Source organism: Natrix helvetica (genome assembly GCF_964273705.1).
Source record: "Natrix helvetica genome assembly, chromosome: 1".
NCBI lineage: Eukaryota > Metazoa > Chordata > Lepidosauria > Squamata > Natricidae > Natrix > Natrix helvetica.
This window is the reverse complement of record NC_138548.1, coordinates 258,011,221-258,038,458: the sequence shown is the minus strand read 5'-3', so window position 1 is coordinate 258,038,458 and position 27,238 is coordinate 258,011,221. Positions and strand designations below refer to the sequence as shown.

Sequence of the window (27,238 nt, the reverse complement as noted above, 5' to 3'; positions counted from 1 at the left end):
AAATATATCTGGAATATCATTCTAATTGTTGATATATTAGAAAGTGGCAAAAGAGATGATTGAACACATGGTTGATACAATGTATAATAAGATGCTGTTTCTGCTTATCTTTTATCTTTTGTTTTTTTTTTCTGTAAAAAGTTGTGAGAATTGGAGATTCCTACCTCTAGCACGATGGAGCTGCCAAAAATTTTTTTTGTATATCCACCTACACTTTTCCCAAAAAATTTTTAAAAAACCAATAAAATTCTTTTTTAAAAAAATAATGAAATAGTGGTTCTGTCTATACCTACAAAGATAGAATCATGGCATTCTCTATAACATTTGATGGAAGCAAAAATTGAAAGCAGGAGGTTGATTCAGCTTTCCATCCTTCTGAGGTCAGTAAAATGAAGACCCAGATTGTTGGGGGCAATATGCTGACTCTGTAAACCGCTTATAAAAGCACTATGAAGCGGTATATAAGTCTAAGTGCAATTGCTATTGCCACTTTTGAACTTTGTATTTGGAGAAGAGTTCTGGTAATATTATGGGCAGCCATAACAAATGAACAAATCAATCCAGAATTCTCACTCAAGGCATACATGATCATACTGAAATTCAGACACACATTATGTAAAGGTACAGCTTTCTAGTGAAGACTCTAGGCTGAGAAAGGTGGCAATAAAGAGAAAAAACCAGTGGGAAGGTGGATAGACTCAGTTATAATAGTGATGAGTGTACAATTGGAACACCTGAAAATTCCACAAAAAGGGACAGATCACCAAGGGAAAATCTGTTTCCAGTACCATGATTTGATGACAATCAACTATAATGTAATATATACATTATAGTTGTGTGGTGGGGCAGTGGTTAGAATGCCATATTATAGGCTGACTGTGGCCACAGATAGGAGTTTGATCCTGACGGCTCAAGGTTGACTCAGCCTTCCATCCTCCCGAAGCCGGTAAAACGAGAACCCAGATGGTTGGGGATAATATACTGACATTTGTAAACCATCAGAGCGTGCTGTAAAGTACTGTGGAGCAATATATAAGACTATGTGCTATTGCTAAGTGCTATTGCTATATTTTAAAGTAGTCTGTTTCTTTTATAGGAGATTTTGGCATTAGGAGCCACAATTTCTGTACCATTAGATTTTGGGTTAGCTATTAAAATATGAGTACTTGTTCAAACTAAATTTTACAAATTTAGTAAAAATTGTTGTTGTTTTAACCATTCAGTCATGTAGGATGTATCAAATCTTGGTTCTGTGACAAAGTACTGACAAACTACAAGCAACATGGTGTCCAAGTACAACATGTGTTCTTAAATCAACAGATTTTATCTTGTCAGGAGCCAACTGCTGGTAAAATAAATTAGAGAGGCAGAACTGGGCATTTATCCATCCTGTCTTTACAGTTCTGAAGAGTGGAATATTCTTCAGTTGCAGATCAATGCTGATCAAAATTCTAAGCAGCATTTCATTACCTAAATGGAAAGCCAATATTAGAAAGATAATAGAACCATTATCAGCTGCTCCAGATGTTATGTGAAATTCTGTCCAGAACACTCAGAGAAATCTTATAACATTGGGCCCCAGGGAAGGCTGAAAAATACATTCCTTGCAGGATGTTACAAGTGTATTAAATCAGATATGAGAATAGTAAATTCTCTTCTTTACAATTATATGCTGTGGCCAAAAAGCTTGTGCTGTAAAGATTGAGTAATACTCAGGGGTGGGTTCCGGCCGGCTTTACTGCCATTTCGCTTGTGTGCGTGCTTTGCGCATGCTCACTGGATGCGCACGCATGCAGAATTTAATTAAAATTGTTCTGCACATGCTCAGAACTTAAAAACAAGATGGTGGTGCCGACGGCGCTGACCGGAGAACCATTTTGGGGGCATGGCAGGCCTGGGTTGCTGGGTTCTAGCGACCCATGCCACCATACCACTACCGGTTTGGCCGAACCAGGCTGAACCGGTAGGAACCCACCTCTGGTGATACTGAATATCAATCTGAAATCAGTTTCCTTTCTCAGAGCTTTAGAATTCTACTAGATACAAGTTCTGTGATAAAGGATTTGATTTGAATAAGAAATCTGCTTGTTTCATCTTCTGGTAGATACACAATTTTACATCTATAACATTACTCTACTTTTGGTCTGCTTTTCCAATTTAAAATGATCAATTTCAATGACAGTTCATCTATCAATCTTGGAAGACTTTTCCTGGAGACATGGTGGAGAAGGGGGAAAAATCTAATTATTCCTCCTGTAGCTCTGTAATTTCCCTGAAAATAAACTCCACTAGAGGCCCTGGAAACAGTGGTGAAAGGCTCAGTCTTCCCCTTTCTAGTATTTTCCATTAACATCTCACTCTCACAGGCATGACAAGAACCAGAAGCAAAGGAGATATGGCTCAAAGAAGATACTGCTCAAGGTGCAGCATTGTTTTGTGGCCCCTCTTGCCCCTTGTATTATTTATGTGGAAAACATATTGTATCTTAAGCATAATCCATTTAGTTAGCCATGATCTCAGGTTTATATGAAACAGTAAATTGTGATTAATGTACACCAATCAATATGCAGCTATAGTTAAGGTTGAGACACTTTAAACTACTCACTGTCTAGCCCAGGGGTAGGTTGCTGCCAATTTTACTACTGGTTTGCACCTGGTGTGCAATGCACGCCAGCGCAAGCGAAGCGAGAGTGCATGCAAAATGCGTGCTGTGTGCACATGTGCTGTTCAATGTAAATGCATGCACAGAACAATTTACAGTGAACTGCACAAGTGCAGTCACTAAAAACCAAAATGGTGGCGGCCCAGCGGCAGTGACGGAACCGTTTCAGGGGCATTGCAGGCCTGGTTAGCTGCTGGTTCTGTGACCCAGGCCTGAATTCCACTACTGGTTCAGCTGAACCGGGCCGAACCAGGAACAACCTACCGATGATCTAGCCTATACACTTGACATGGAAAACATACTAAACCAAAGCAATAAGTGTGCTTATTGTATTATCATGCAAATATGGTTACCATAGAAAAGATGGGGTAAAGAAAATATCACAAATCTAGAAACTGTCTAATAGGGCAGGGAAAAGAGGCCTACTTTCAATCCACTATTTTTGTTTTCCCTTTTCAGATTCCCTCCATATCCTCTATTTGCCCAATCCAATCCTAGGTCTGCCAGATTGGATTGGCGACCAATGGGAAAGCTTCATGATGGAGGTTGGCTAATTAAGTTCAATGCCACTTCTTCCCCACCAACTCCCGCCCCCTTTTCCAACTCCCTTCTCTGCTATCTTTTCTCTATGATTTTTAATGTTTTTAATCTGTTGCCTTAATAATAAACGTTTTTAAAATGTTTTTAAGGTTCCTCATTTTGTAAGCCATCCAGAATAGTTGGATATGAGGTGGGAGGTGTAGCACACATACCCTCCCAGAGGAATGAAGTATTTTGAGAAATGTTAAAAAAGGTAGGATAAAATATTTCTTCTAAAAGAGAAATTTAAAAAATCTTAAGGGAGACAGAAACTAAGAGTCCCAGCTCCCGGCCCCCAGCAGATATTTTGTGTCCATTAAGAAAGACTGGCCCATCCTACCTACAAAACAAAAGACCTTCAGCTCCAGGATGATGGGATTAAGACATGACTTTTCAGGACATAATAGGATTAACCCTCTACCGTCTAGGAGCAGAGCTCACTACATTGCATAATCTCCTAAATATATTGCATCTCCCTCCAAACGTCAACCAAACTTAGCTCAAACAACCTATAGAGCTAGGTATGACACCTACAACAACAAATAGAATACATGCTCTTACACAGGAACAAGAAGCTCAAATGCAAAGCTCAAGAGAAGGTATGAAAACCCCTCACTCTAAACTCCATGTGGTCAGCTGCACCAGAAGTCCAGTGTGAAGTTTCCACAGTCTGTGTTGATTTGGGGAGCCATGTCATCCGCTGGTGTTGGTCCACTGTACTTCATTAAGTCCAGTGTCAACGCAGCTGTCTGCCAGGAGATTTTGGAGCACTTCATGCTTTCCTCCCCAGACAGGCTTTATGGGGATGCTGACTTCATTTTCCAGCAGGACTTGGCACCTCCCCACACTGCCAAAAGCACCAAAACCTGGTTCAGTGACCGTGGGATTACTGTGCTTGAGTGGCCAGCAAACTCACCAGACCGGAATCCATAATCTATGGGGCATTGCCAAGACATGAGACCGAACAATGCAGAAGATCTGAAGGCCGCTATTGAAGCATCCTGGTCTTCCATAACACCTCAGCAGTGCCACAGGCTGATAGCTTCCATGCCACGCTGCATTGAGGCAGTAATTGCTGCAAAAGGGGCCCAAACCAAGTACTGAGTACATATGCATGCTTATACTTTTCAGAGGTCCGATATTGTTCTATGTACAATCCTTGTTTTATTGATTGCCTGTAATATTCAAATTTTCTGAGATGGTGGATTTGAGGTTTTCATGAGCTGTACGCCATAATCATCACAATTATGACAAATCACAGCTTGAACTATCTTGCTTTGCATGTAATGAGTCTATCTCATATATTACTTTCATCTTTTAAGTTGCATTACTGAAATAAATGAACTTTTGCACGATATTCTAATTTTTCGAGTTTCACCTGTATGTGTGTGAGAGGGAGAATGAGTTAAAATGTCTAATGAAAGAACCTACCAGATATTCTGTGTGTGTGTGTGTGTGTATTTTACACATGCTCATAAACATTGCAAAGCAAGACTGCAATATAAATTAAATATTTTATTTGAATATGATTTATATGCTAAATAATTAGCTGCCTAGGTGCTAAATATTATTTATTAAATATTATTTATTTAAATTGTATGCATAAAGGTATACAATAGCTTTTAAACATATGTACAGCAATAGGTTTGTCTAGTAATGTTTTGGAATTAACAAATAACTAATAGACAGTAAGTTTGGACTCTTGTAAGTATATCTTTAAAATATATTTTTAAACTTTGTACTTCTACTTCTTAAAGATCCGTGAACATTAGATGCATTAGATCTTCATCAATGATTTGGATGAGGGAATAAATGGGGAATTCATCAAATTTGCAGATGACACAAAGCTGGCAGGAATAGCCAACACCCCAGAAGATAGGCTTAAGGTGCAGAAGGATCTTGACAAACCTGAACATTGGGCACTATCTAATAAAATGAAATTCAATGGTGAAAAGAGTAAGGTTCTACATTTAGGCAACAAAAACGAAATGCACAGGTACAGTATAGGTGGTACCTTGCTCAACAGTAGTAACTGTGAAAGGGATCTTGGAGTCCTAGTGGACAACCATTTAAATATGAGCCAGCAGTGTGCAGCAGCTGCCAAAAAAGCCAACACAGTTCTAGGCTGCATAAACAGAGGGATAGAATCAAGATCACGTGAAGTGTTAATACCACTTTATAATGCCTTGGTAAAGCCACACTTGGAATACTGCATTCAGTTTTGGTCACCACTATGTAAAAAAGATGTGGAGACTCTAGAAAGAGTGCAGAGAAGAGCAACAAAGATGATTAGGGGACTGGAGACTAAAACATAAGAAGAACAGTTGCAGGAACTGGTATGTCTAGCTTAAGAGAAAGAAGGACTAGGGGAGACATGATAGCATTGTTCCAATATCTCAGGGGTTGCCACAAAGAAGAAGGAGTCAAACTATTCTCCAAGGCACCCGAGGGTAGAACAAGAAGCAATGGATGGAAACTAATCAAGGAGAGAAGCAACTTAGAACTGAGGAGAAATTTCCTGACAGTTAGAACAATTAATCAGTGGAACAGTTTGCCTCCAGAAGTTGTGAATACCCCAACACTGGAAGTCTTTAAGAAGATGTTGGATAGCTATTTGTCTGAAACGGTATAGGGTTTCCTGCCTAGTCAGGGGGTTGGACTAGAAGACCTCCAAGGTCCCTTCCAACTCTGCTATTGTATTATATTGTATAAGATAAAATTCTGAGATTTTGTTGCAAGAATTGAGCAATTGGGGGGGGATCCTTATGGGAGACATAGGAAAATACATTTTAGAGTATTGAATGATGAAACACTTCAGACAAAACAGCCAAAATACAGATAAAGGAGACAATGGCAGAGGTAGAGCTTCAGAATTCTTTTGTTCATAGGAGCTTCAGAGCACTCTATTTTTAGAAACCTTCAGAGGAAAAACAGAGCAATTTATCTTCTTCTGAATATGAAACTATACTTAGTCTATAAGACTTCATTTCTTGGAAACAGCAAGAAATGAATTTAATATTTTGATCTTAGCAGAGCAGCACTTTACCCGCCATAGTAATCTGAAACAAAGTCTGTATCTTAATATTAAGACAAAATTTTAGAAAAGGTTGAATAAATGCATAAAACAAAACTAGATTCTCCCTTTATCCATAGGTTCAAACACCGATCAATTCAAGTGACAAAACATTCCAAAATCTAAATAGAACAATATGGTACATTATTTTTTAAAAAGCAAATTAGGATAATCTGATTGTATATGACAAAGAAATACAACATATTTCTCACTTATTAGCAAACATAAGATATATTTATTTCTCATTAATACATGTGGCACAATAAGAGTCACAAGAAGTTATAATCCTCTAGGTTTTTTTAAAATTTATATTGGCACTGAACAATTTGCTACTCTTTCCAAAACAATCATTCTGACCATTATACCTCCTCCTTTTCTTGCTCCTCCTTTCTTTGGACTGGTGGGCCGTACAAGGTTTCTTGGCAGGCTCCAGGCCTCAAGTGCAGGCCTGCTTTAGATCAATCTATCAGAAAGATCTACTGAATTATTCCTTAATTTCACTTTGATTTGTATACTTCTTTATTTAGATGTTTCAGAAAGCCAAGTGAGAAATTGTAGCTCCAAAACATTTTCCGTTTTCTTACTTTATTTTATTAAGATGCTTAGTTTACACAATTCTATTTATTTTACCTGATGGACTATGTGCCTACTTCTTTAAAAAAAAAGCTTTCCACTGCCATAGCAGAACCTCTAAGCATAATCTTTGAAAAATCTTTCAGGGCCAGCTCCTTGCCCAACCTATGGTCACTAGCCACGGTCATCACTATCTTCAAAAAGGGAGACCCCAGCCTAATTGAAAATTACAGACCAATCTCTTTATATTGTGTCAACTGCAAAGAAGGTGCAGATGCATGGAATCAATGATAAACTAGTCCATTACCCTCCATTTAGAGACAAACAACCTGCTCTCTAACAAACAATTTGGTTTCAGAAAAAAATGTGTCCTGTAATCTGCAACTCCTATACTGCAAAAACATATGGACTACACAACTCAACCAGGGCAAAGCAATAGACGCAATTTACATAGACTTCTGTAAAGCCTTTGATTCAGTGATACATGACAAACTACTTCTAAAACTAAAATCTTATGGCATTTCTGGACCCCTGAAGAATTGGATAGCAGCGTTTCTGTCAAACAGGCAACAAGTGGTCAAAATAGGGAGAATCCTATCAAATCCTGCACCTCTTAACAGCGGTGTCCCCCAAGATAGGGGGACTGTCTACTGTTGACCTCACTCAATTCCTGTAAGGGGTGTGCATAAGCACACCAAAGTGTCTACTGTCCCTGTCCTAATGTCCCCATTTATTTGTATCCATTTCCTGTATTCATAATCATGTTTATACTTATATCTGTTATCTTATACATATTTGACAAATAAATAAATAAAATAAATAAAAATAAATTCTCATAATTCTGATATTATTTTCATTGCAGCTACTCTGAGTAGGTTAGAAAGTCTTACCAACTATTATATTTACATTTTAAAGACTGAGTGAATTATATAAATATGTTGGAATTTTCTCCACAAGGGGCGTTTTTTAATGTACAACATACACTCAGATGTTATGCTTAGCTATGCCCCAGCGAGTCAAGCTTGACTCCTGGTGATTATGTGGAACAAACTTTGCAGTAATTATCTTTTAAAAGAGATAATCTGCAGTTTTTATCTGCTGTCTTCCCATTCTTTTATTTTGCTCAATTATGCCAAATATAGTATTTGTTTTTAGTTTATCATCTGCTCACAGCATCTGCTCAAAATAGATGAATTTCTACTTGCCCCTGGTCTGCAAGCGATTGATTCTCTTGGCAGTCCATGGTACTCTTGGTAACAATTTCCAAATCCATGATTCAAAAATATTTATCTTCTTTCTTTTTCAGTGTTCAGCTTTCATGCTGTGCATTACGAACACAAGGATCATTGCTTTTATTATTCTGATTGTTATTGACATTTAAATGTCTCTGTAATTTTATCTCAGATCATTTACATTTAAACCCTGGCACAAACATATGCCATAAGTGCCTCTTTTGGTTGCTATGATCCTCATAACATTTCCTTCATTTGACCCCAAGCCTATATTTGAAGCACTATTAAATCACCTTTTGTTATAATAGTTGAAAAATGATGTTTCCCACTTATCCAACATAATTTTGCCATGGGTATGCTCTGATGCATTTAAATTTATAAACGGTAAACTATTTTCATTCAGTGATCTCCAAGGGAAACTATCTGGTAACTATGATAGAGCAGAGGTCCCAACCTCTGGGCTGCAGCCCATTAATGGTTTGTGTTCTATTTTGCAATTAAGCCATGGAAACGGTGGGTGAGTGAACATGCATGCACATCCTCACTTGCAAGAGCAGCGGAGCGAGTGCATGTATGCGTGCTCCATTTGCATGAGTGACGTGTGTATACCACTCGCACAAGTGGAGCCACATGCATGCTTGCTGGGTGCTCATACAGAACCTTCCCTTCTCTCCCCTCACCCCACCCCGCCAGTCCGCAAAGCCGGAAAGGTTGAACTCTATGCTACAGGAACGTATCTCAAACCTGGCAAAGACACTAGCAAATGCTAGTAATGATTGTTGTTCCTACAATCATTCTCCCCACTGAGGTGGGAAGAAGGCCTGGGCCGCCCAGGTATAATGGGAGACCCAGGGCATCTCCCCAGCAATGCTCTATTTAATGACTCTCTCAGTCACTGAACAAGCACCACTGCGAGAGGTGGCTTTGTAGTTTTTGAATGAAGCAGTCACATGGCATTTTGCTTAATAACCATTTTATTCAATGATCAAGATACTGGGCCTAGCTGTGTTTGTAAATGGAGGGCTACTTATATCATTTAAAGATCTAAGGTCTCTTTCAAAATAAAAACTTCCACAAAGTAGACATCAACATTCAATTGAATGTTGGCCAATGTGAATATTTTTTTCCTGGCACCCAAATTTCTGTAGGTAGGAAACAGGCATAGGGACATAACACCATAAAAGCTAAACACAAACTGTAGTCCTTGTGCTTTCATCAGGTAGAAATACTGGTCAGATAGTTTCCTTTGGATATCATTGAATAAGAAGAGTTTATAGTTTAAATTTATAAATTTAAACCAAACTAATTTAAAATTGCATATAAAATACCATCCCTGCAATAAGGGAGAAATCTGATTAGGACTGCAGTGGATAGAAGTTTCTCCTTCCTCCAGGCTATTTTCTTGATAACTATTTTCCCTTTGTCTTCAGACCTGGTCAATTCAAATCACTGACCATAAGGAGAGGGGGAAAAATCCTGCTCCATCTCTCTGTATTTCCTATAAAGCAGGGGTGTCCAAACTTGGGAACTTTAAGACTTGTGGACTTCAACTCCCAGAATTCCCCAGCCGGCATGGCCGGCTGGGGAATTCTGGGAGTTGAAGTCCACAAGTCTTAAAGTTCCCAAGTTTGGACACCCCTGCTATAAAGGGAAGCTGCAAAGTTAGCAAGCCACCTTTCCCCTTGAAAGATCTGATGCATGGGAGCCAACAACCAATGTGAGGCAGGAGCTCCTCCAAATGAGACTTCTTTGAATGTACAAAAGGTAGTAACAGTATCAAAACAAAAAATTAAACAAAACCAGTTTGAGTTGTAGTTTCAAATAAACCACAACCAAGCCAGAAATACACTGGTTTAGCTTCTGAACACAGACAAAAAGTTTGGCACTGTTTTTTACCTGGTTTAGAGTCCTTGTATGGAAAAGTCGTAGGTATCACTCCGAGAAATAATATAAAAGGGAAGGTATTCAGCAGAAAAGCCAATAGGAAAGAAGCTTTTCTTTGCTATTTTGCTAACCAACTTGAAACCTACTACATCTTCTCCTTATTTTTTTAAGCTACTCAACAGAATGTTATGCATCTTCCACATAGAACAAAGGGCTACAGCGATAATACTCTTTTTTATGGCAAAATTGTTTTTATCAAGATCAATTTTAATTAAAGGCACATCACAGAAGACGGATAACAAATACTATACATATTAGATGGTATAAATAACAGTATTTTTCATACTGATGTTTATAGAGTAAAATGAAAATGTCAGGGTTCAGCTAATGTTGCAATTACAGTAAACTTCATGCCATAGGAAAAAAAAAACCAAAATTAAGTAGATACTATTTATGGCATCAAAATAAGATTGTTTCTGTACCTCTGCATATTTATCTATTTAGCAGTATTTTTATGTCCAGACTGTCCATACATAAGAGATGCAGACATTCACAGATTGGGTTCAAGACTTCAAAGGCCAAGTATTGTGATATAATTAGGAGTTGCCAACTTGCCAGTAAAACTAAGTTTTTGGAAGAGTTCTAGGTACAAGTAGTCTTGTTTAGCTACTGCCTTCTGCAGCAACTGTTCACAGTTATGATGAAAAAATAACTTTGTGACCTATCCTTGCATTCACAGTGCATTCAGAAAGCATTCAGACCAGGGGTGGGCTTCAAAAATTTCAGTAATGGGTTCTCTGCTCAGTTGCTGGGTGGGCGTGGCCATGGTGGGCGTGGCCTAGTCGACCTCCTGTATCACAGCAGAGAGGCCATTTTTGCCTTTCCCAGGCTCAGGAGGCTTTCCTCAAGCATCTGGGAAATCGAAAACTACCTCCCGTGGGCTCCGGAGGCCTTCCAGAAGGACCGTTTCCCCCCTACCTGAGCCTCCGTGTGGGCCCTGCATTTACCTCACACACAAAATGGGCCACATGGAGACTCCTGGGAGGGGTAGGGTGGGGTGGCAGGGACGTGGCATGGTGGGCGGGACCAGCCAGGGGTGGGATTTGGAGGTTCTCTAAACTGAACCCGAGTGAACCCGTAGCAGCCCATCCCTGATTCAGACCCCCTTCACTTCTGTCAATTTTGTTATGCTGCAGCCTGATTTTACAGTTGTTTTAGATTTTTCCCTCATTAATCTACACTCACTATCCCATAATGACAAAGTGAAAACAGAACTTTGGAAATGTCTGTAAATAATTTTTTTAATGAAAATAAAAATTTCATTTGGCATTAATTACTCTGACAGGAGAGCCATTTTGATCTTGTGATTAAGGAACTGGCTAGAAACCAGGAGACTATGAGTTCAAGCCTCGCCTTAGGCATGAAAGTCAGCTAGATGACTGGGTCAGTCACTCTCACTCAGCCCAACTTACATCAGAGGTTGTTATTGTGACCAAAGTAGAAGGAGGAAGGAATATTAGATCTTTTCACTGCTCGCATTATTTTTTAAAAAAATAATAAAGGCAAGATGAAAAAAAAAAATTCACCAGCTTTAGATAAAACAAGCTATTAGTTACATTTTGCCAAATTAAGTGCAAAATTTGAAGACAGAACACACCCCTGTGCTAAATTCATTCATAAATTTCAGTGACAAAATACTCAGGGAGGCATGGGAAGCCTATGTTATATTCTTTTAGAAATATCACCATCCAACCATGGTCTTCTCTGCTGCTGAATTAAATGCTATTCTCCAAACCTTCACTTAGTGCAAATCCTTACTAACGAAGGCGAATATATGTGTCCTGGGATAATACTGCAGAATCTGGGTCGGTCACTGGGACCAGAGGCTTTGTGTTCCGAGCTTTTGGACTCATACACAAATTGTTACTGTATAAATTTTGCTCTTCTCAATACTGATGCTCATCTGCCTGTGTTCCAATTTACTGTTAATGATATGGCTGTGATTTTGTGTGTGTGCAGCACATGACAAGCAAACAGACCATTCAATTCCTTCAGCTTTACCATCCTTCATCCATCAATCATGGTAAGAAAACAAGAATGGGTAGGTTTTGATGTGCAAGTTGTGTCTCTTCTCATTTCTGTCATATGTTAAATAGTGTAGAAAAATAATATATTTTGATTGGTATGATGGAGTTGAAATAATCAGCACTTTTACTCCAATTTCTCCTCTTCTTTTTTTTCTCTTTGCATAGGTAACAACTTTCACATTCCTCCATTCTTTGGTTGAAAGGTAAGTCAAGGTCTTGAGGGAGACTATTGCAGAAGAGCAATAGATGCGGCTGCTTGGATCTGGAATGGAGAAAGTGTGCCTACATCAACCTGAAACTACTAGTAAGCCCCACTCGTACCTGACCATTTACTGTTGACCTGAGTTCACCACCTTTATGGGTGATACAAGCATAACAAATTTTACACAACTTGCATGATGTCAGTTTAAGGAGGAAACCAATGGTGGGATTCAAATTTTTTTACTACTGGTTCTGTGGGAATGGCTTGGTGGGAATGGCTTGGTGGGCGGGGCATGGAAAGGATACTGCAAAATCCCCATTTCCTCCCAATCAGCTGGGCCTTGGGAAGTAGACAATAGATGGTGAAGGAGCCAGTCAGAGGTGATATTTATTGGTTCTCCAAACTACTCAAAATTTCCATTACCGGTTCTCCAGAACTGGTCAGAACCTGCTGAATACCATCTCTGGAGGAAACACTATTTTAACAAACAAACATCTAAAGAATTTTAGTCCTAGTTTAAGAAGTCATGGTGGCGCAGTAGTTAGAATGCAGTATTGCAGGCTGACTCTGCCCCCTGCCAGGATCTTGACAGCTCAAGGTTGACTCAGCCTTTCATTCTTCTAAGGTCAGTAAAATGAGCACTCAGATTGTTGGGGGCAATATGCTGACTCTGTAAATTGCTTGGAGAGAGCTGTGAAGTAGAGTAAGTCTAAATACTAATGCTGTTGCTACTCATTGGCTGGAGTAAAAATGAAGGCAGAAAAAGGATATTGCCAAGCCATATTTGCGCATGGTTAGACGTATGTCCTTAGATATTAACATTTTGACAGACACTAATTATTGAAAGAAGCACCAACTAGTGAAGGAACACATTTGTCTTGTAGGTTATTCACAAGAATGCTATTTGAGAAGGAACACTTGTTTTTTAGACAACATGTAATACAGAGAGTCTTCGACTTAGAATCACAATTGAGCCCAAAATTTCTGTTGTTAAGTGATTCATTTGTTAAGAGAGTTTTGCCCCATTTTATGACCTTTCTGCCTACAGCTGTTAAGTGAATCATTGCAGTTGATGAGTTAATAAATTGGTTGTTAAGTGAATCTGGCTTCCCCATTGATTTTGCTTGTCAAAAAGTTGCAAAAGGTGATCACATGACACACAGGAATGGTCATAAGTATGAACCAGTTGCCAAGCATCTGAATTTTGATCACATGACCATGGAGATGCTGCAAAAGTCATAACTGGGGAAAATAGTCGTGTTACATTTTTCAATGCCATTGTAACTTTGAATGGTCACTCAGTGAACTTTTGTAAGTCGAGGTCTACCTGCATAAGAAATTACATAAATAATCAGTGATGACTGAAAAATTGAAAGTGAAGGAAAATGTTCATGAAATAGCCAGGAACTAAGTTTTATATTTTAAAGAGTTTTTATTTCTAAGCAATTACATTTTCATTGAATATACAAAATGTTTTTAAAAATTTACAGTTTCTGTTAACAGAATACTGTAAAACATAATGGCGTCATTGGTTTATCATTACTATAGTGTATATTTTTCTTAAGATTCTAAGAGTCCAACTGATGGGTCGACTATTCCATGTCGGCTTATTCATGGTTTCTACTTTACAAGACTATCAGTCTTGGTTCACTTAAAGCTATGAAAGCTATGTCATCGTCTCTTTCATGCAACTTTGCATTTCTATAAGTTGTTACTCTGCTGTTTAATATTCTTCCAAACAATTATATTTGCTTTTCTTGGTTTTATATTAAATACATTTAAAATTCTGTTCAATTTTCTCTTTATAGTAGTGAGAATCACTGTATCATTTTATATTGCAGTAATTTTGAAAAGGAATCCCCAATTATATGTGATAGGCTCTTAATATTTTGCTTTGGTTGTTTAGCCATTTTTCCCCCATTTAAATTATTATTAAGCTAAATCATTTCAGTTTTTTAAAAATCTGGCTCATTATTCCTATCATGTTAGGATCAACCTGCTTTTCCAATTGGCTTGTACTCAAAAGTATTTTGTGGCAAATTGGAAGACTTTTTTTGGCAGTAATGAATTCCATTATAGAATTTTCACATATTTTTATTGAGCATCTGCTTTTTTATCTGTACTATAACTATAAGTAATAACCAGTGGTGGGTTCCTCCCGGATCGCACCGGATCGTGCGCGCTCCCTTTCAGCGCTCCACCTGGCTTGCGCGCTCCCTTTCAGCGCTCCACCTGGCTTGCGCGCTCCCTTTCAGCGCTCCACCTGGCTTGTGCGCTCCCTTTCAGCGCTCCACCTGGCTCTCGCGCTCCCTTCCGGCGCTGAAACCGGAAGTACAGTTTTGCCCGGCCCTGGCGAAGCAACGACGCCTGTCTGCGCTCCACCAGCTCGGCTGGGAACGGAGATGTTTCCTCAGCGGAGCGGAGCGCCTGAAAAGTCTTTTCAGGCGCTCCGCTCCGCTGAGGAAACATCTCCGTTCCCAGCCGAGCTGGTGGAGCGCAGGCAGGCGTCGTTGCTTCGCCAGGGGCGGGGCAAGACTGTACTTCCGGTTTCAGCGCCGGAAAGGAGCGCGAGAGCCAGGTGGAGCGCTGAAAGGGAGCGCGCAAGCCAGGTGGAGCGCTGAAAGGGAGCGCGCAAGCCAGGTGGAGCGCTGAAAGGGAGCGCGCGCGATCCGGTGCGATCCAGCAGGAACCCACCACTGGTAATAACACATGTTGATTGATTGATTATTACGATAGCAATGTTGGAAATGTCAAATTTACCTGCTGCTCTTTGACCCTGGTATCACCTTTCAACCAGGTGCATTTTAATTCACATTATTAAAATTTCTTCATAGCACAAATCTCTTGAAATTCATAGCTCACAGCTTTTCAAAAATACATTGGAAGGGAAAGCAACATGCTAGGCAGCATTTGCTTTCAATTCTAAATCCAGAGGAGGTCTTCCTAAACAACTTATAGCTCAATAATATTGACTGATGATATTCTGGTTTTAGCATTCAAAGTTCCTCATTCCTGCTGCTCATAGTCAAAAAACATCCATTGTCAAACTTAAAATCTAAATATCACGAATTCAATAACATGATTACAAGTTCCTCAGAGAAGGGAGCTAAAAGAGACAGCTGTTAGGAAAAAAGAGCAGCCCATTATGAAAGAGATCCTTGTGTGCTGGCTGTCAGAGGCTTTAAGATGCTGGCTGAACTGAATTACCCTCAGTGTGATATCAGGATAAAAGTGAGAGAATTCTCTTGGGCAGCAAGGCACACATTATAAGATCACTTTTCTCACTTTCACAAACTATCCTGAATACCTCCTGCTCCATCAGCTAGCCACCAAGACCTTTGCTTGCAAGTACTGAGAAGCAGGTTTTGTAAAAGCAGGTTTACATCAGCATTTCTGTATTGAGATTATGTACTATTTACAATCCACCCCAGTTATATTCACATGTGTGGTGAAAAGAAGACAAACAGCTCCAAATGTAAAATAGAAGTTGGAGTTCCATCAGTATTATTGGTTTTTTTGCCTAGTAATTAGCCCAACTTAAGTTAATATGTCAAAATACGATAGATAGATAGATAGATAGATGATAGATAAATTTAATAATTAATAATAATTAATAATTTATTAAATTTCTAGACCGCCCCCTCTCCCCTGAGGGACTCGGGGTGGTGTACAGGAATAAATTTAAAAACATACAAACAATCATATACATAGCTAAAAATCAAATTAAACAACCCCTGTACGAATTTATAAAAATTAAAAACACTAAAAACAGACCCTAAAACCAATCCTAAAAATTTAGAAATAAAACTGAGGTGGGAAAGATGGAATTAGGCCAAGCCGGCTAGCTGGAATAGGTGGGTTTTAAGTTTCTGACGGAAGGAGCGGAGATCCGTAGTCATTCTAATGTCGGGGGGATGGGTTGGGCCCATCACAGAGAAGGCCCTTCCCCTAGGCGTTGCCCGCTGGCACAGCCTAGTGGACGGCACCCGGAGGAGTCCCTCTCTGTGTGAGCGAATCGGCCGAAGGGATGTATGGGGCAGGATATGATCCTGCAAATAACTAGGTCCTGTGCCATGGAGCGCCTTAAAGATGATGGTCAACACCTTGAAACGCACCCGAAAAGCCACAGGCAGCCAGTGTTGTCCGTGCAGGAGAGGTGTTACGTGGGAGTAGCCAGAGACTCCCGAGACTGCCTGCGTGGCCGCATTCTGAACCAGCTGCAGCCTTTGGGTGCATCTCAAGGGGAGCCCCATGTAGAGAGCATTACAGTAGTCTAGCCGGGACGTCACAAGCGCATGAGTGACTGTGCGAAGGGCGCTCCGGTCCAATAGGGGACGCAATTGGCGCACCAGGCGAACCTGGTGGAACGCCCCCCTGGCCACGGCTGTCACATGGTCATCCATGGACAGCCGGGTATCCAGGAGGACGCCCAAATTGCGTACCCGATCCACGGGGGCCAGACGTTCGCCCCCAATGGCCAGTGATGGAGTAAGCTGGTTGAACCGGGGCACCGGTAGCCACAGCCACTCAGTCTTGGACGGGTTGAGCTTGAGTCTGTTACTTCCCATCCAGATCCGTACGGCTTCCAGACACCGGGACATCACTTCGATAGCATCGTTGGGGTGGTTTGGGGTAGAGATGTACAGCTGGGTATCATCCGCGTACAGATGGTAATCTACCCCAAACCCACGAATGATCTCGGCCAGCGGCTTCATATATGTATTGAACAGGAGAGGCGAGAGGACTGACCCTTGTGGCACCCCACAAGAGAGCGGCCTCGAGGTCGACCTCTGCCCCCCTGCCAATACAAATTGCACTCGGCCAGAGAGGTAGGAGGAGAACCACCACAAAACGGTGCCCCTCACCCCCAACCCCCTTAAGGCTTTATCTGAGGCCTTCTATCCTAATGTCAGATATCTGTCTTTGCAGTCTATATTGGAAAATGTTAATTCAAATACAAGAATCTATGTAACAATTTATTGTATTGTATTTACTTAAATGATGGGAAAAGAAGGTAACACAAGATTTCCAATGAAGAAATTATTTAAAATAAGATATTGCCAGTTCTTTGAGATAGGCAATGACAAGTAACAGATGCAATAAAGATTCCAGGAATGTTCTTCATTGTTGCAAGGCAGATTAACAGAATATTGGTAATTTATCAGTTTTTCTCTAATTCATTTTAGGCTAAAACAAAATCAGGGAAAAGGATATTTTGAATTTCTTTCTCAAAAGTCTTCTTTCTCAGGACTGAACAAACTTTTCTAAAACTCTTCTCTTACTAGCTCAATAATTCCTTCTCTCCTCCCCTCTCCTGTTCAGGTTTATAGATTTTCACAGACACCCATAGTTAGGGAATTTAGGGTGGAAAATCTCTTGCCCATTTCCTCCCAATTTTTCTATGTAGAAGTCTGGAAGGCTGCCTCTTTTGTGGAATGAGGAATGAGAAATCAAAAGAAGTCCCTATCTTTCCCTCTTTTGATTTCTCATTCCTATCAGTGCCCCAAGTAATTCTCACACCTACTGTATCAAGTTGGGTGTTACTGTTGCTATACAGCACCTGAAAGTAATTTAAGTATTAATAATGTAAGTATTTCTATAAAAAGGAACACTTTTCTCAGATACTTCCCTTGGGTTTGTATTCAACATTTTAGCACTGTATTTGATTTGGAAAATATCTCATGTACCTTGCAAACTTCCATTTTAGTGTAAGGAATTAAATATTAATTAAAATGAGTTGATTTCAGTGTAATATCTTTGCAGTTATTGTCTACAGCAGATTTACATATGCTCCAGAAAAAATTGGCATATTCCTCAATATATTACAAAAACATATTGCCAAATACTAAATTTTAATGTTACCAAAAGGAAAAATAAAATTAGTTTTGCCAATAATCTGATCTGTTTTAAGTGTGAATTAAATATAAATTATTATTTCCCATTTGCCCCAATTATTTGAGTAAAATAGTACAGAAATATTCCAAGAAATATTAAAAATTGGCAGCAAATCTGCAAGTTGTCTTGAGAGACAGAGAATGGTTCCAGTGTTTGCAATATGGCACAGTTTCTTTACATAGATCAAGGACTGAAGAATAAATTATTCTGCTAACGGAAAGGCTATATAAGGGAAAAGAAAAACAACTATATGTTAAGTGGAGGATCTAGGAAAAAGATAGGCCACAGGGAATTAAGATGTTCTGGACTTCAATTTTCATAATCATTTGCCACTGGCCATGGTGGATGTAGTTGATGAGGGTAACCGATGTAGAACATGGCAGATCTTTAATTTTACATATTTTACATAAAAGAGATTTTTATAGCAATTCTGAAAAGGATCTTTCTAAGAGTAAAAAATTAATACTTTTTCAAATGCTTGCCTGAGATATACTGTATATGTGATAGTTGATGTCATTCCAATGATCTATAGGCAGAGTTGTATCACTGTTTGCATGAACTGTTTAATTTCTCATTATTTTATCACTTACTTTTTAAATTAGCTGACATAACATAACTTGAATTTCTGAACTGTACAACTTTTATTTTGGAAAGGTACTTTGCTATTAAAAACATATCTAGAGTATGATTGCATAAATATTAGTTATAATTTATAAAATTCTTGTCCTGCTCTTTTCATTAAAGATATCAATAACTATATAAGTGTTCATTAGATAAGAAAAGAAAGATAAAAAAGAGAAATATTATATTTTTAAAAGCTGGCTTCAGTAGCTAGAATTTTTAGACATGTATGAGACCATTTTACCTTTTGCTTGCCATCACCAATGAAAACAGTTATTTTAGGATGATTTACATCTTAAAATTATTTCATAAAGGAATATTTACAAAATTATTACTACTGTATATCATAATATCCACAATGTCAATATTTCCAACTAAACACAATCTTTATAAAATCTATGAGTACAAACCCAAAATATTTTACACCTACAGATTTATATTTACTAACACTGTCAGGTATGAAGGACAAGGTCAACATGTGGAAGATTCAATTAAACTGTTTTGTTGCTAAAGGTCTATGCATAAGAATCTTCTCAACTAATCATTAGCACCTGCTTAGCGTTAGGGAGGGTCAGTGACATCGAAGAGGGTTATATATATCAACTGATAAGGAAGTGAGCCCGTGGCTTAGTGGCTAAAACTCCTGCCTAAGATATATACAGCCCGGGTTCAAATCCCAGTAAGGGTATGGCTAGCTGATGAGAGCTAATTAGCTTGAAATAGATCTATACTAGTCTCCCTTTATTTATTTATCAGTACAAATATAACACACACACACACACACACACACACACACACACACACACATATATATATATATATTGGATACCCAGGGTTTCTAGGCTGACTGCCCTCTTCACTCCACTCCTAGGCTCTGACATCTCTTCTTCTACCGTAACACAAATTTCTTTTTGATTTTAATGATATAAAGATTTAATCAAAATCACTTATAATTAAATCAATAGCCATAATCTAATGATATTTTATAACATATTTTACTTAATTCAGTAATTTTTACTTCTGTATAAGTACAATGAAGTCAGGTACAATGTAATTGACTAAATATATGAAGTGGAAAAAACATTCAAGAAGAAGGCAACGGCAAACTACACTTCCAATGCTACCAAGAAAACTGCATGGATATAGTCACAAAGAATTAAGATCGGCTCAAGGGATTTTTATTTATTTATAAACGTTTAGAGCTGTAGTCCCCAAAGCTTTTGGCACCAGGAACTAGTTTTGTAGAACCCAATTTTTCCATGGGCCGGATGGAAAGAGAAGGAGCATGCAGCCTAGGTCCCTCGCATGTGCTGTTTACAGTAAGATTCACACTCCTATGAGAATCTAATATCTGATGATTTGAAGTGTAGCTGAGGCAGTGACGGGGAACAGCTGCAAATACAAATGAAGCTTCCCTCGCTCACCTGCCACTCTCCTCCAGCTGTGAGGTTCAGTTCCTAATAGGACACAAACCAGTCCGTGGTCGAGGGGTTGGGGACCCCTGATCTAGAGATTTACAAACTAAAAATCAATGGCTACAAAAATAGTACTTTGACTGGCAGATGGAAAGAAATATCAACACTGTTTGTTTATTAGGAAATATTAACTATCCATAAGTTGAAGCTGAATCCAATGTAAAGAACAAGTATGCAAAAGCATAAAGGAGTAGTAAAGATCAGCATAAAACTAAGTAGATGTTTCTATTGCAATACTGGTTGATATTTTGATCTTCACATGCTTGACATAGTGCAGCAAGTAACTCAAGTTACAAAACACAAAGTTTATAATAACTGAAATCAAACCTCAAGTATTGTTTCTATTTCTCTCTCTCTCAGAAAATGAACGTTGAAATGAACACTGAAGACATTTCTTGTCTTCACTTTTACCAGCAGAAACAGGATCGCAAACACATTGTAAGCCAAAAAAGCCACACTGGGACAGAGGCCCATTGTTTTTTAGCAGTCTTAAGAATTCTGTTAATGCAAGACAGGATTAGCCATCTTGCACTGCATTTAGAATTTGTTTTAAAAAGACACACAGAAATTTTACAAAATATTAACTTTGTACCCATATGATTACAAAATTATTTAAATGTATTTTAATATTATTTCAAAAAAATCTTAAGAGGTATAAGGTTTTGTCAAGGTCTCTGGGAAATTTAGAAAATAATTGATAATGTTACCAAATTCTTCACCGTCTTGATCACAGGTGTCAAACTGGCAGCTCATGGGCCAGATGTACCACGTGCAGGCCACGCCCACCCCAGCTCCACCAAGGGGAAAAAAACATCACGATACGTCACGTGATAACAACATGGCGTGTTGAGTTTAACACCCGTGACCTTGATGGATACATTCATCAAATTATAGCAGCAAAAATGAAAGCAATCTAACTTTTCACACATACAAGTAAATATGAAGGATACATCAATTAATTCATTGCAAAAATGTGGCGTCCACTTCCAGAGCATGGTCAGCAGTTTTACTAAGCAAACATAGTCCATGTTTAGTGACTGCAATTGGGACTGGGAACTCTATCATTAAGCAAATCAGCTGTTACAGTAAATGAAAAGTCATGTGACTGCAACAGTGCTTTTTGGCTCAAAACAGAGTTCACGTTTCACTTTTGCCTCTCTCCTGACCTCCTTCACTTCCTTTGGAATGGTAAACCCAAGACTGGGATAATTAACAAGAAGGAATTAATATTTGTATTTACATTGATTTGAGAGGAAGGGATTACAAGAGAATAAGCAGGCTCACAATGGAAATAAATATTGAAAGCAATACTGGCACTGGCAGCTTCAAATACATTACACAACCTTCTGTATTCCCGACTAAGTACCTACTTAGTACTCTCTTGTAATCCTTTCCTCTCAAAACTTTCTGCTGGGGAGTGGAATTAATCAGGCAGAGGAGAAATTACCTATGGAAATTGCTTGGTTATTATTTTCCTCCCCCTCACAAAAGGAAGAGATTGGAGAATATATAGGCATACAATGGGGAAATATCTGGGCTGTTTGTGTAGCTGCAAACACCAGCACATTGGTTTCAATGTGTATTCTCCACTGTGTACTTCTTTACTTTCTTGTATTGCCTTTCTATTCAATCTATCTGCTCTAAAATCAAGAGAGGGGAGGAAAAACAAGAGGCATTACATTCTGATGGTAATGCCGATCCCATGATTGAGAGACAGTAACTGGTGTAACTTTAAAAGGTCACTGAACGAGGCTGTTGGTAAATGAGGATTACCTATAGAAATAATCTGAAAACTATCATAGAAACTAGCTAACTGAAAACACCACTCTCAATAATAAGAAGTTTTATGTTGATTTATCCTTCCAGTGGAAGTTTCCTTCCCCAAGCTCTCAGCCTGGATAGGTACCTGTAGACAAGAAAGGAAGCACCTCAACCAATTGCCAGGAAATAAATAAATCTCACACTTGTTCTTCTGGCTAAGCATACTTGGGCAATTGGGCAATTTCTTATTCCTCAAAATACCAATTTATCACATGTATCCTACAACTGTAATGTTCACCTTATCTGATTAGTTGAGGTGGGAACTTTATCATGCCATCTCAGGTGCATTGCAAACCTGTTTATGGTCAGGATTCTGAAAGAAATACCTTTGCAATAATTACCTCTGACAACAAACCTATGGCAATTTCCTATACAATTTCCTATGCAATATGTCAGAGATACACCATTATATACTGCTGAAAGGAGAATGTTCATTCAGCTCATAATAAACCAATTATCAAAAATAAAATATATGTGATTTCTGATCCAATTTCCAGGTGCACCACATACAGAACTGCAAAAATCAACTTTTAGCTAAAAAAAGAATGGCTTTCAGTCATTCTGGCTGTGAAAGGTAAACTTGAAAATGTGTGAGTGAGGCTAATGAAATTTCACAGCTTCGTAGGAAGCATGTTTTTCAATGCTCTGCATATTTCTCTTTGTTTCTTCATGAGCAGAAGGAGCTAACAAAGTTGGTAAAAAAAAAGAAAAAATAGGGAAGCAGAAATACATTTATATACTTTTTAGAATTCAGCTATTTCTGCATGTCATTTGGAAAACATTTGAGCATGCATTCATTTTTGCTATATCTAAATAAAAATATCCATGGATGGATTCTCAGCCCATAATTAAGTACCAAGGAAGCAATAATAATAGCAGATTTAAAAATATAGCAGAGATCAAGGTTAATACTGTATCCAATTCTTAACATTCAAAATTAATGATTCTGATATATTCCACACAATATTTGCTATAATGGATCACTGTGGGGAAAACTGTTTTTGTCTGTTGAAAAACACTACATTTGACCATGAAAAAGGGATTTTTTAAAATAATAAAATAACTCAGCTTGATGGAACACACAAAAAATAAACTTTATGCAGTTCCAAGGAAATGGTACCCAACACCTAAAATTCAAAAGCCACAAGTCTCCAATGGGCAGAATTCTACCATGTACAGATTTGATATTGTATTTATTATCACAATAATAATAATTTCTATAATTACAGGTACTCCTCGATTTACAATTCATTTAGTGACCGTTTGAAGTTACAATGACACTAAAAAAATGACTATTTTTCACACTGACTACCATTAAAGCATCTTTGTGGCCAAAATTCAGATGCTTGGCAACTGACTCATAGTTATGACAGTTGCTGTGTCCTAGGGCCATGCAATCCCCTTTTGCACCCCTCTGACAAGCAAAGATAATGGGTAAGTCGGATTCACTTAGTAACCACATTATTAACTTAACAGCTACACTGTTCAACTAAGCTGTGGCAAGAAAGGTCGTAAAATAAGGTAAAATTTACTTAACAAATGTTTCACTTAGCAAAAGAAAGTTAGAGCTCAATTGTGGTTGTAAGACGAGGACCACCTGTATTGTATTTCTACACCTCCCAAATTTTTTCTAACATAAAATCTTTTTGATTAAGGGTACATTTCCTTGCTTCACTGTATGTAGACTTTGTTATAGAAGACAAAACATACGTGGTATTCTAGCATGTGGCGTCAATTTGGTGCAACCAAGTGACATAACCAAACAAAGCTTTTATTCTGCAATTACTTCAACTGAAATTAAAAAAAACCTGTAACCTTAATATCTTATCCTGCCACTTATTTAACTGCCACTTCTACACAAACACAATGCACATATGATAAAGAGGAAATTATGAAATGCCTGGATTGTACGAGTGCTAAGTAAAAACACTCCAAGATTTTTAAAAAACCCATCTAAAAGATACCTCACACAAGCATTTTGGTGAACTTCCTTCCTACAAACCTTTTGTGAGATTTAACGCTTCATTTCTGCTCCTTAATTCACCTTTATGAAAAAGAATCTAAACTATTAGATCCCACTCACATCCAGGAATCACATTGTGTATTTTATGTTCCCAAACAGAGTAAAAAGAGAAAGGATTGCCCTCATCTTGAAAAATCTTACTCAATCCCATGTGCAGAAATTGTTAACAAAAAAAATGGCCATGCTTCCTAATAAAAAAAGGTAAAGCTTTCCTCTGTCCAACTATATCCCTAATACTAGGATATTTTTATCATGTTCCTGTATAGCTTAAATAAACATATTATAGCCATATTTCCAACCCTAATCTAATTATCCACAGCATAAGAATCACGTTTAGATATTTCTGTGATTTTGTTCTTGACTTGTTAGATGATTCTTTCATTTTCATCTCAGGATACTCTCTGAACTCTGGCTTATCTATGGAGCAAGAAATAAAGCCTTATGAAGCCTGCCATTATGTAGCACTAGACTTACCTGTGACTTCACAGTCTTCCAAAGCAGCATCTGAATCTTGACAAATGAATAGGGATAATAAATTGATACCCTCTTTATGACTATACATCTCAGTTACTTTCCCCTCTCTATTCATGGCTTCTAGCTTCTCTGAAAAATTTGGAACAGCCTCTTTCAGATCAATTCCCCCCTTCCTTTGATGCCCTCAACAAAGCTGTGTGCTCAAGAGATGTTTTTGCATCTTTAAAAAAAGCAGGAATTCTCGCTTCACCTTGGGGATACTCAAGGGCAATAAGATCCTCTTTGTTTGACATAAGGGTCATTGGCACAGCTTTTCCTTGGTCATCCTCATGCTCTTTCTCCTGTTCTGATAAAGCAGTGGAAACCGATTTCTCCATTCCTTGTGGATTCCGCTGTGTCAATTTCACAAACCAAACATCAAGGCTTTGGTGGATTTGCAACAATTACTGCCAGACAACCTATAATAAAAAAGGTATCATAATGTCTCATGTTTAGAATAATTTAGAAGGATGAATTTCACACAAGTCCTTTTTCAAATATGTTGATTGAAATTTAATGTACCTGTTACAAATATTCATTATGTGATTCAGAACAAATGTCTCTTATCTAGAGGTAAAGATAATTTCTGGAGTAGAATGAAATGATTTTGTTCAACAGAATTGAATAATATACAACAAGTCAAACATGTTTTATTTACAGCCTTGTCTTGCCTGTAAGACAGCTTAACTCAGATGCAAATCTATAACATAGGTATCACAGCCTGCAGGAGGATATTGATATATGGTTGGAGTAAACCAAGAAACTCTTGAGATTTCAAGCATCAAACTTGACTTCAAGCATCAAGCTGTATTGCCTTATACCGAGCAGACTTGAGTAGAGTCACTTTAATATGTACTGCAGAAGACAAAAGATATACCTGCATATTTTGCAGCCTTGTCTCTTAGAGTTCAACAGTATTAGAGTGCTTTCAACTTGATTTGTGGCACATTGGCGACAGAAATTCTATACTATATAGAACAGTATTTAAAGAAATATATTAATGAGAAGTATGTCTCAGCTGCATTTTAGCTATTATGGGATAATTTATCAAGTCATATTCTGAAATGAAAGTATAATCTGAAGTTTACATGACATGCATGAACAAAGACAATTGTCTATATGTACGCATGGGAAGGGAAATAGAAAAAAAGCAGTAGCAAGCATATCACTCTCAAGCAGGAAGTTCTTACCTCTTGGTCACTTAAATGTATGACCAATCTTTACTGTAGATACAGTCAATGAGTATAAATTCAGCTGTGTTATGTAAGTATTAAATATAGAATTGAAATCCATGTACAATTCAATAAAATGCAATTCCTAAAAGGAAAACACAAGTTTCTCCAAAGAAACATAACTACCTACACCTAGGTTTTATATTGAGTTTATTGAATTACACAGATGAAGATACATTATGGTGGAAAAGCTGTATCAAACTGACAATTCTCAAATCCTATGTTATACATACTTTAACATTTCACTCTATTTTGTCTACTAATTCCAATCCAATTAAATTATCAAGGGAATTAACTCCTTACTGTTCTGTAAGGAGTTACTACAGAATAAATCAGAAAAAACAGTGCCACAATAAATAAATAAATAATATTAAACATAGGTTAAATCAATCCTTAAAAAAACTTTTTAAAGAGGTTCAGATAAACCAGTTTACTACCTGACACCAAAAGAACCATAAAATAACCACCAGACAAGCTTTTCTAGGGATGGTATTCTCTATTCAGGAGGTCAGCATTCCAGTAACCATCTGCCAACCTCTATTTGGCAAAAGACAGCTTAAGCAATCATCCTGACTCAAAGGTGTTCATGTAATTTTGTCATGATTTCTATTATCTCTTTAGCCAAATAAACTAACTGCCCATGTGACCTTATTTCTTTCTGTATAAACTCTTCTTTCAAAGTAAGATAAAACTGGTTGAGATTACATTTAAGTAACTTTTTTAATTAAAAAAATCCATGCCTATATTTAATTTGGAATTCCATGATGTCTTAGATAAGAGCCTCAAACCTTTTTGCCTGTGAGCCCATTGGAGTTTTGAGGACGATATGGTTGGATGCTATCATAAAATGCCTGGCATGAATTGTGGTTAATATGTAGTATTGGAACAAATTATTCCTTTTTTAGAAAGAAAAGCAGGTGAAATTAGAATGCAAGCACACTGTTTTAATCCCATGTTTCTTGTATCAATTCTCAAAAAGGTTAGCTAATTTTCTTTCGGAAAATAATTTTGCCAAATAGAAGATTAACTTTGAAATTACTTCCTTTGAAATGCAAAAATCCGCAAACCCCATAGTGCAAATATAATCATTCTTTCACAATGTTCAACAATAAATAAATAAAAGGAGAAAGGGAGACAGACCTGGTTCACATCCAAGTTTCTTTATCCTGAGTTCCTACATAAATGATAGTTGACTATGTTCACATAACTAAGCCATGAACAATAGTTTACAGACCACAAGGACTTATTTAATTGTAAGCCAGTCCCCTCCCAGCCACATTACCATTTAGTAAGTGTGGAAATCTGGTCACTGTTTTTCTATTTCCAAGATATTATATGTACAGTATATATTATCTTCATCTCTTAT

At 37.9% G+C, this 27,238-nt stretch overlaps 1 protein-coding gene across 8 annotated transcripts in view; it reads right to left on the bottom strand.

Annotated features, from left to right (window-relative positions):
- WIZ (WIZ zinc finger) overlaps window positions 1-27,238 on the bottom strand; it is an 84,615-nt gene that overhangs the window by 51,173 nt on the left and 6,204 nt on the right. For 6 of the 8 annotated variants that reach the window (XM_081937013.1, XM_081937015.1, XM_081937008.1 and 3 more), the window contains exon 2: window positions 24,852-25,059. The exons of 1 other annotated variant lie outside the window; for it this stretch is intronic. In XM_081937013.1, coding sequence (XP_081793139.1) covers window positions 24,852-24,978 — 127 coding nt within the window. In that variant the 5' untranslated portion in view covers window positions 24,979-25,059. Of the gene's footprint in view, window positions 1-24,601; window positions 24,732-24,851; window positions 25,060-27,238 lie in introns of those variants that run through there. One more of the 8 variants, XM_081937010.1, reaches the window with a different exon arrangement.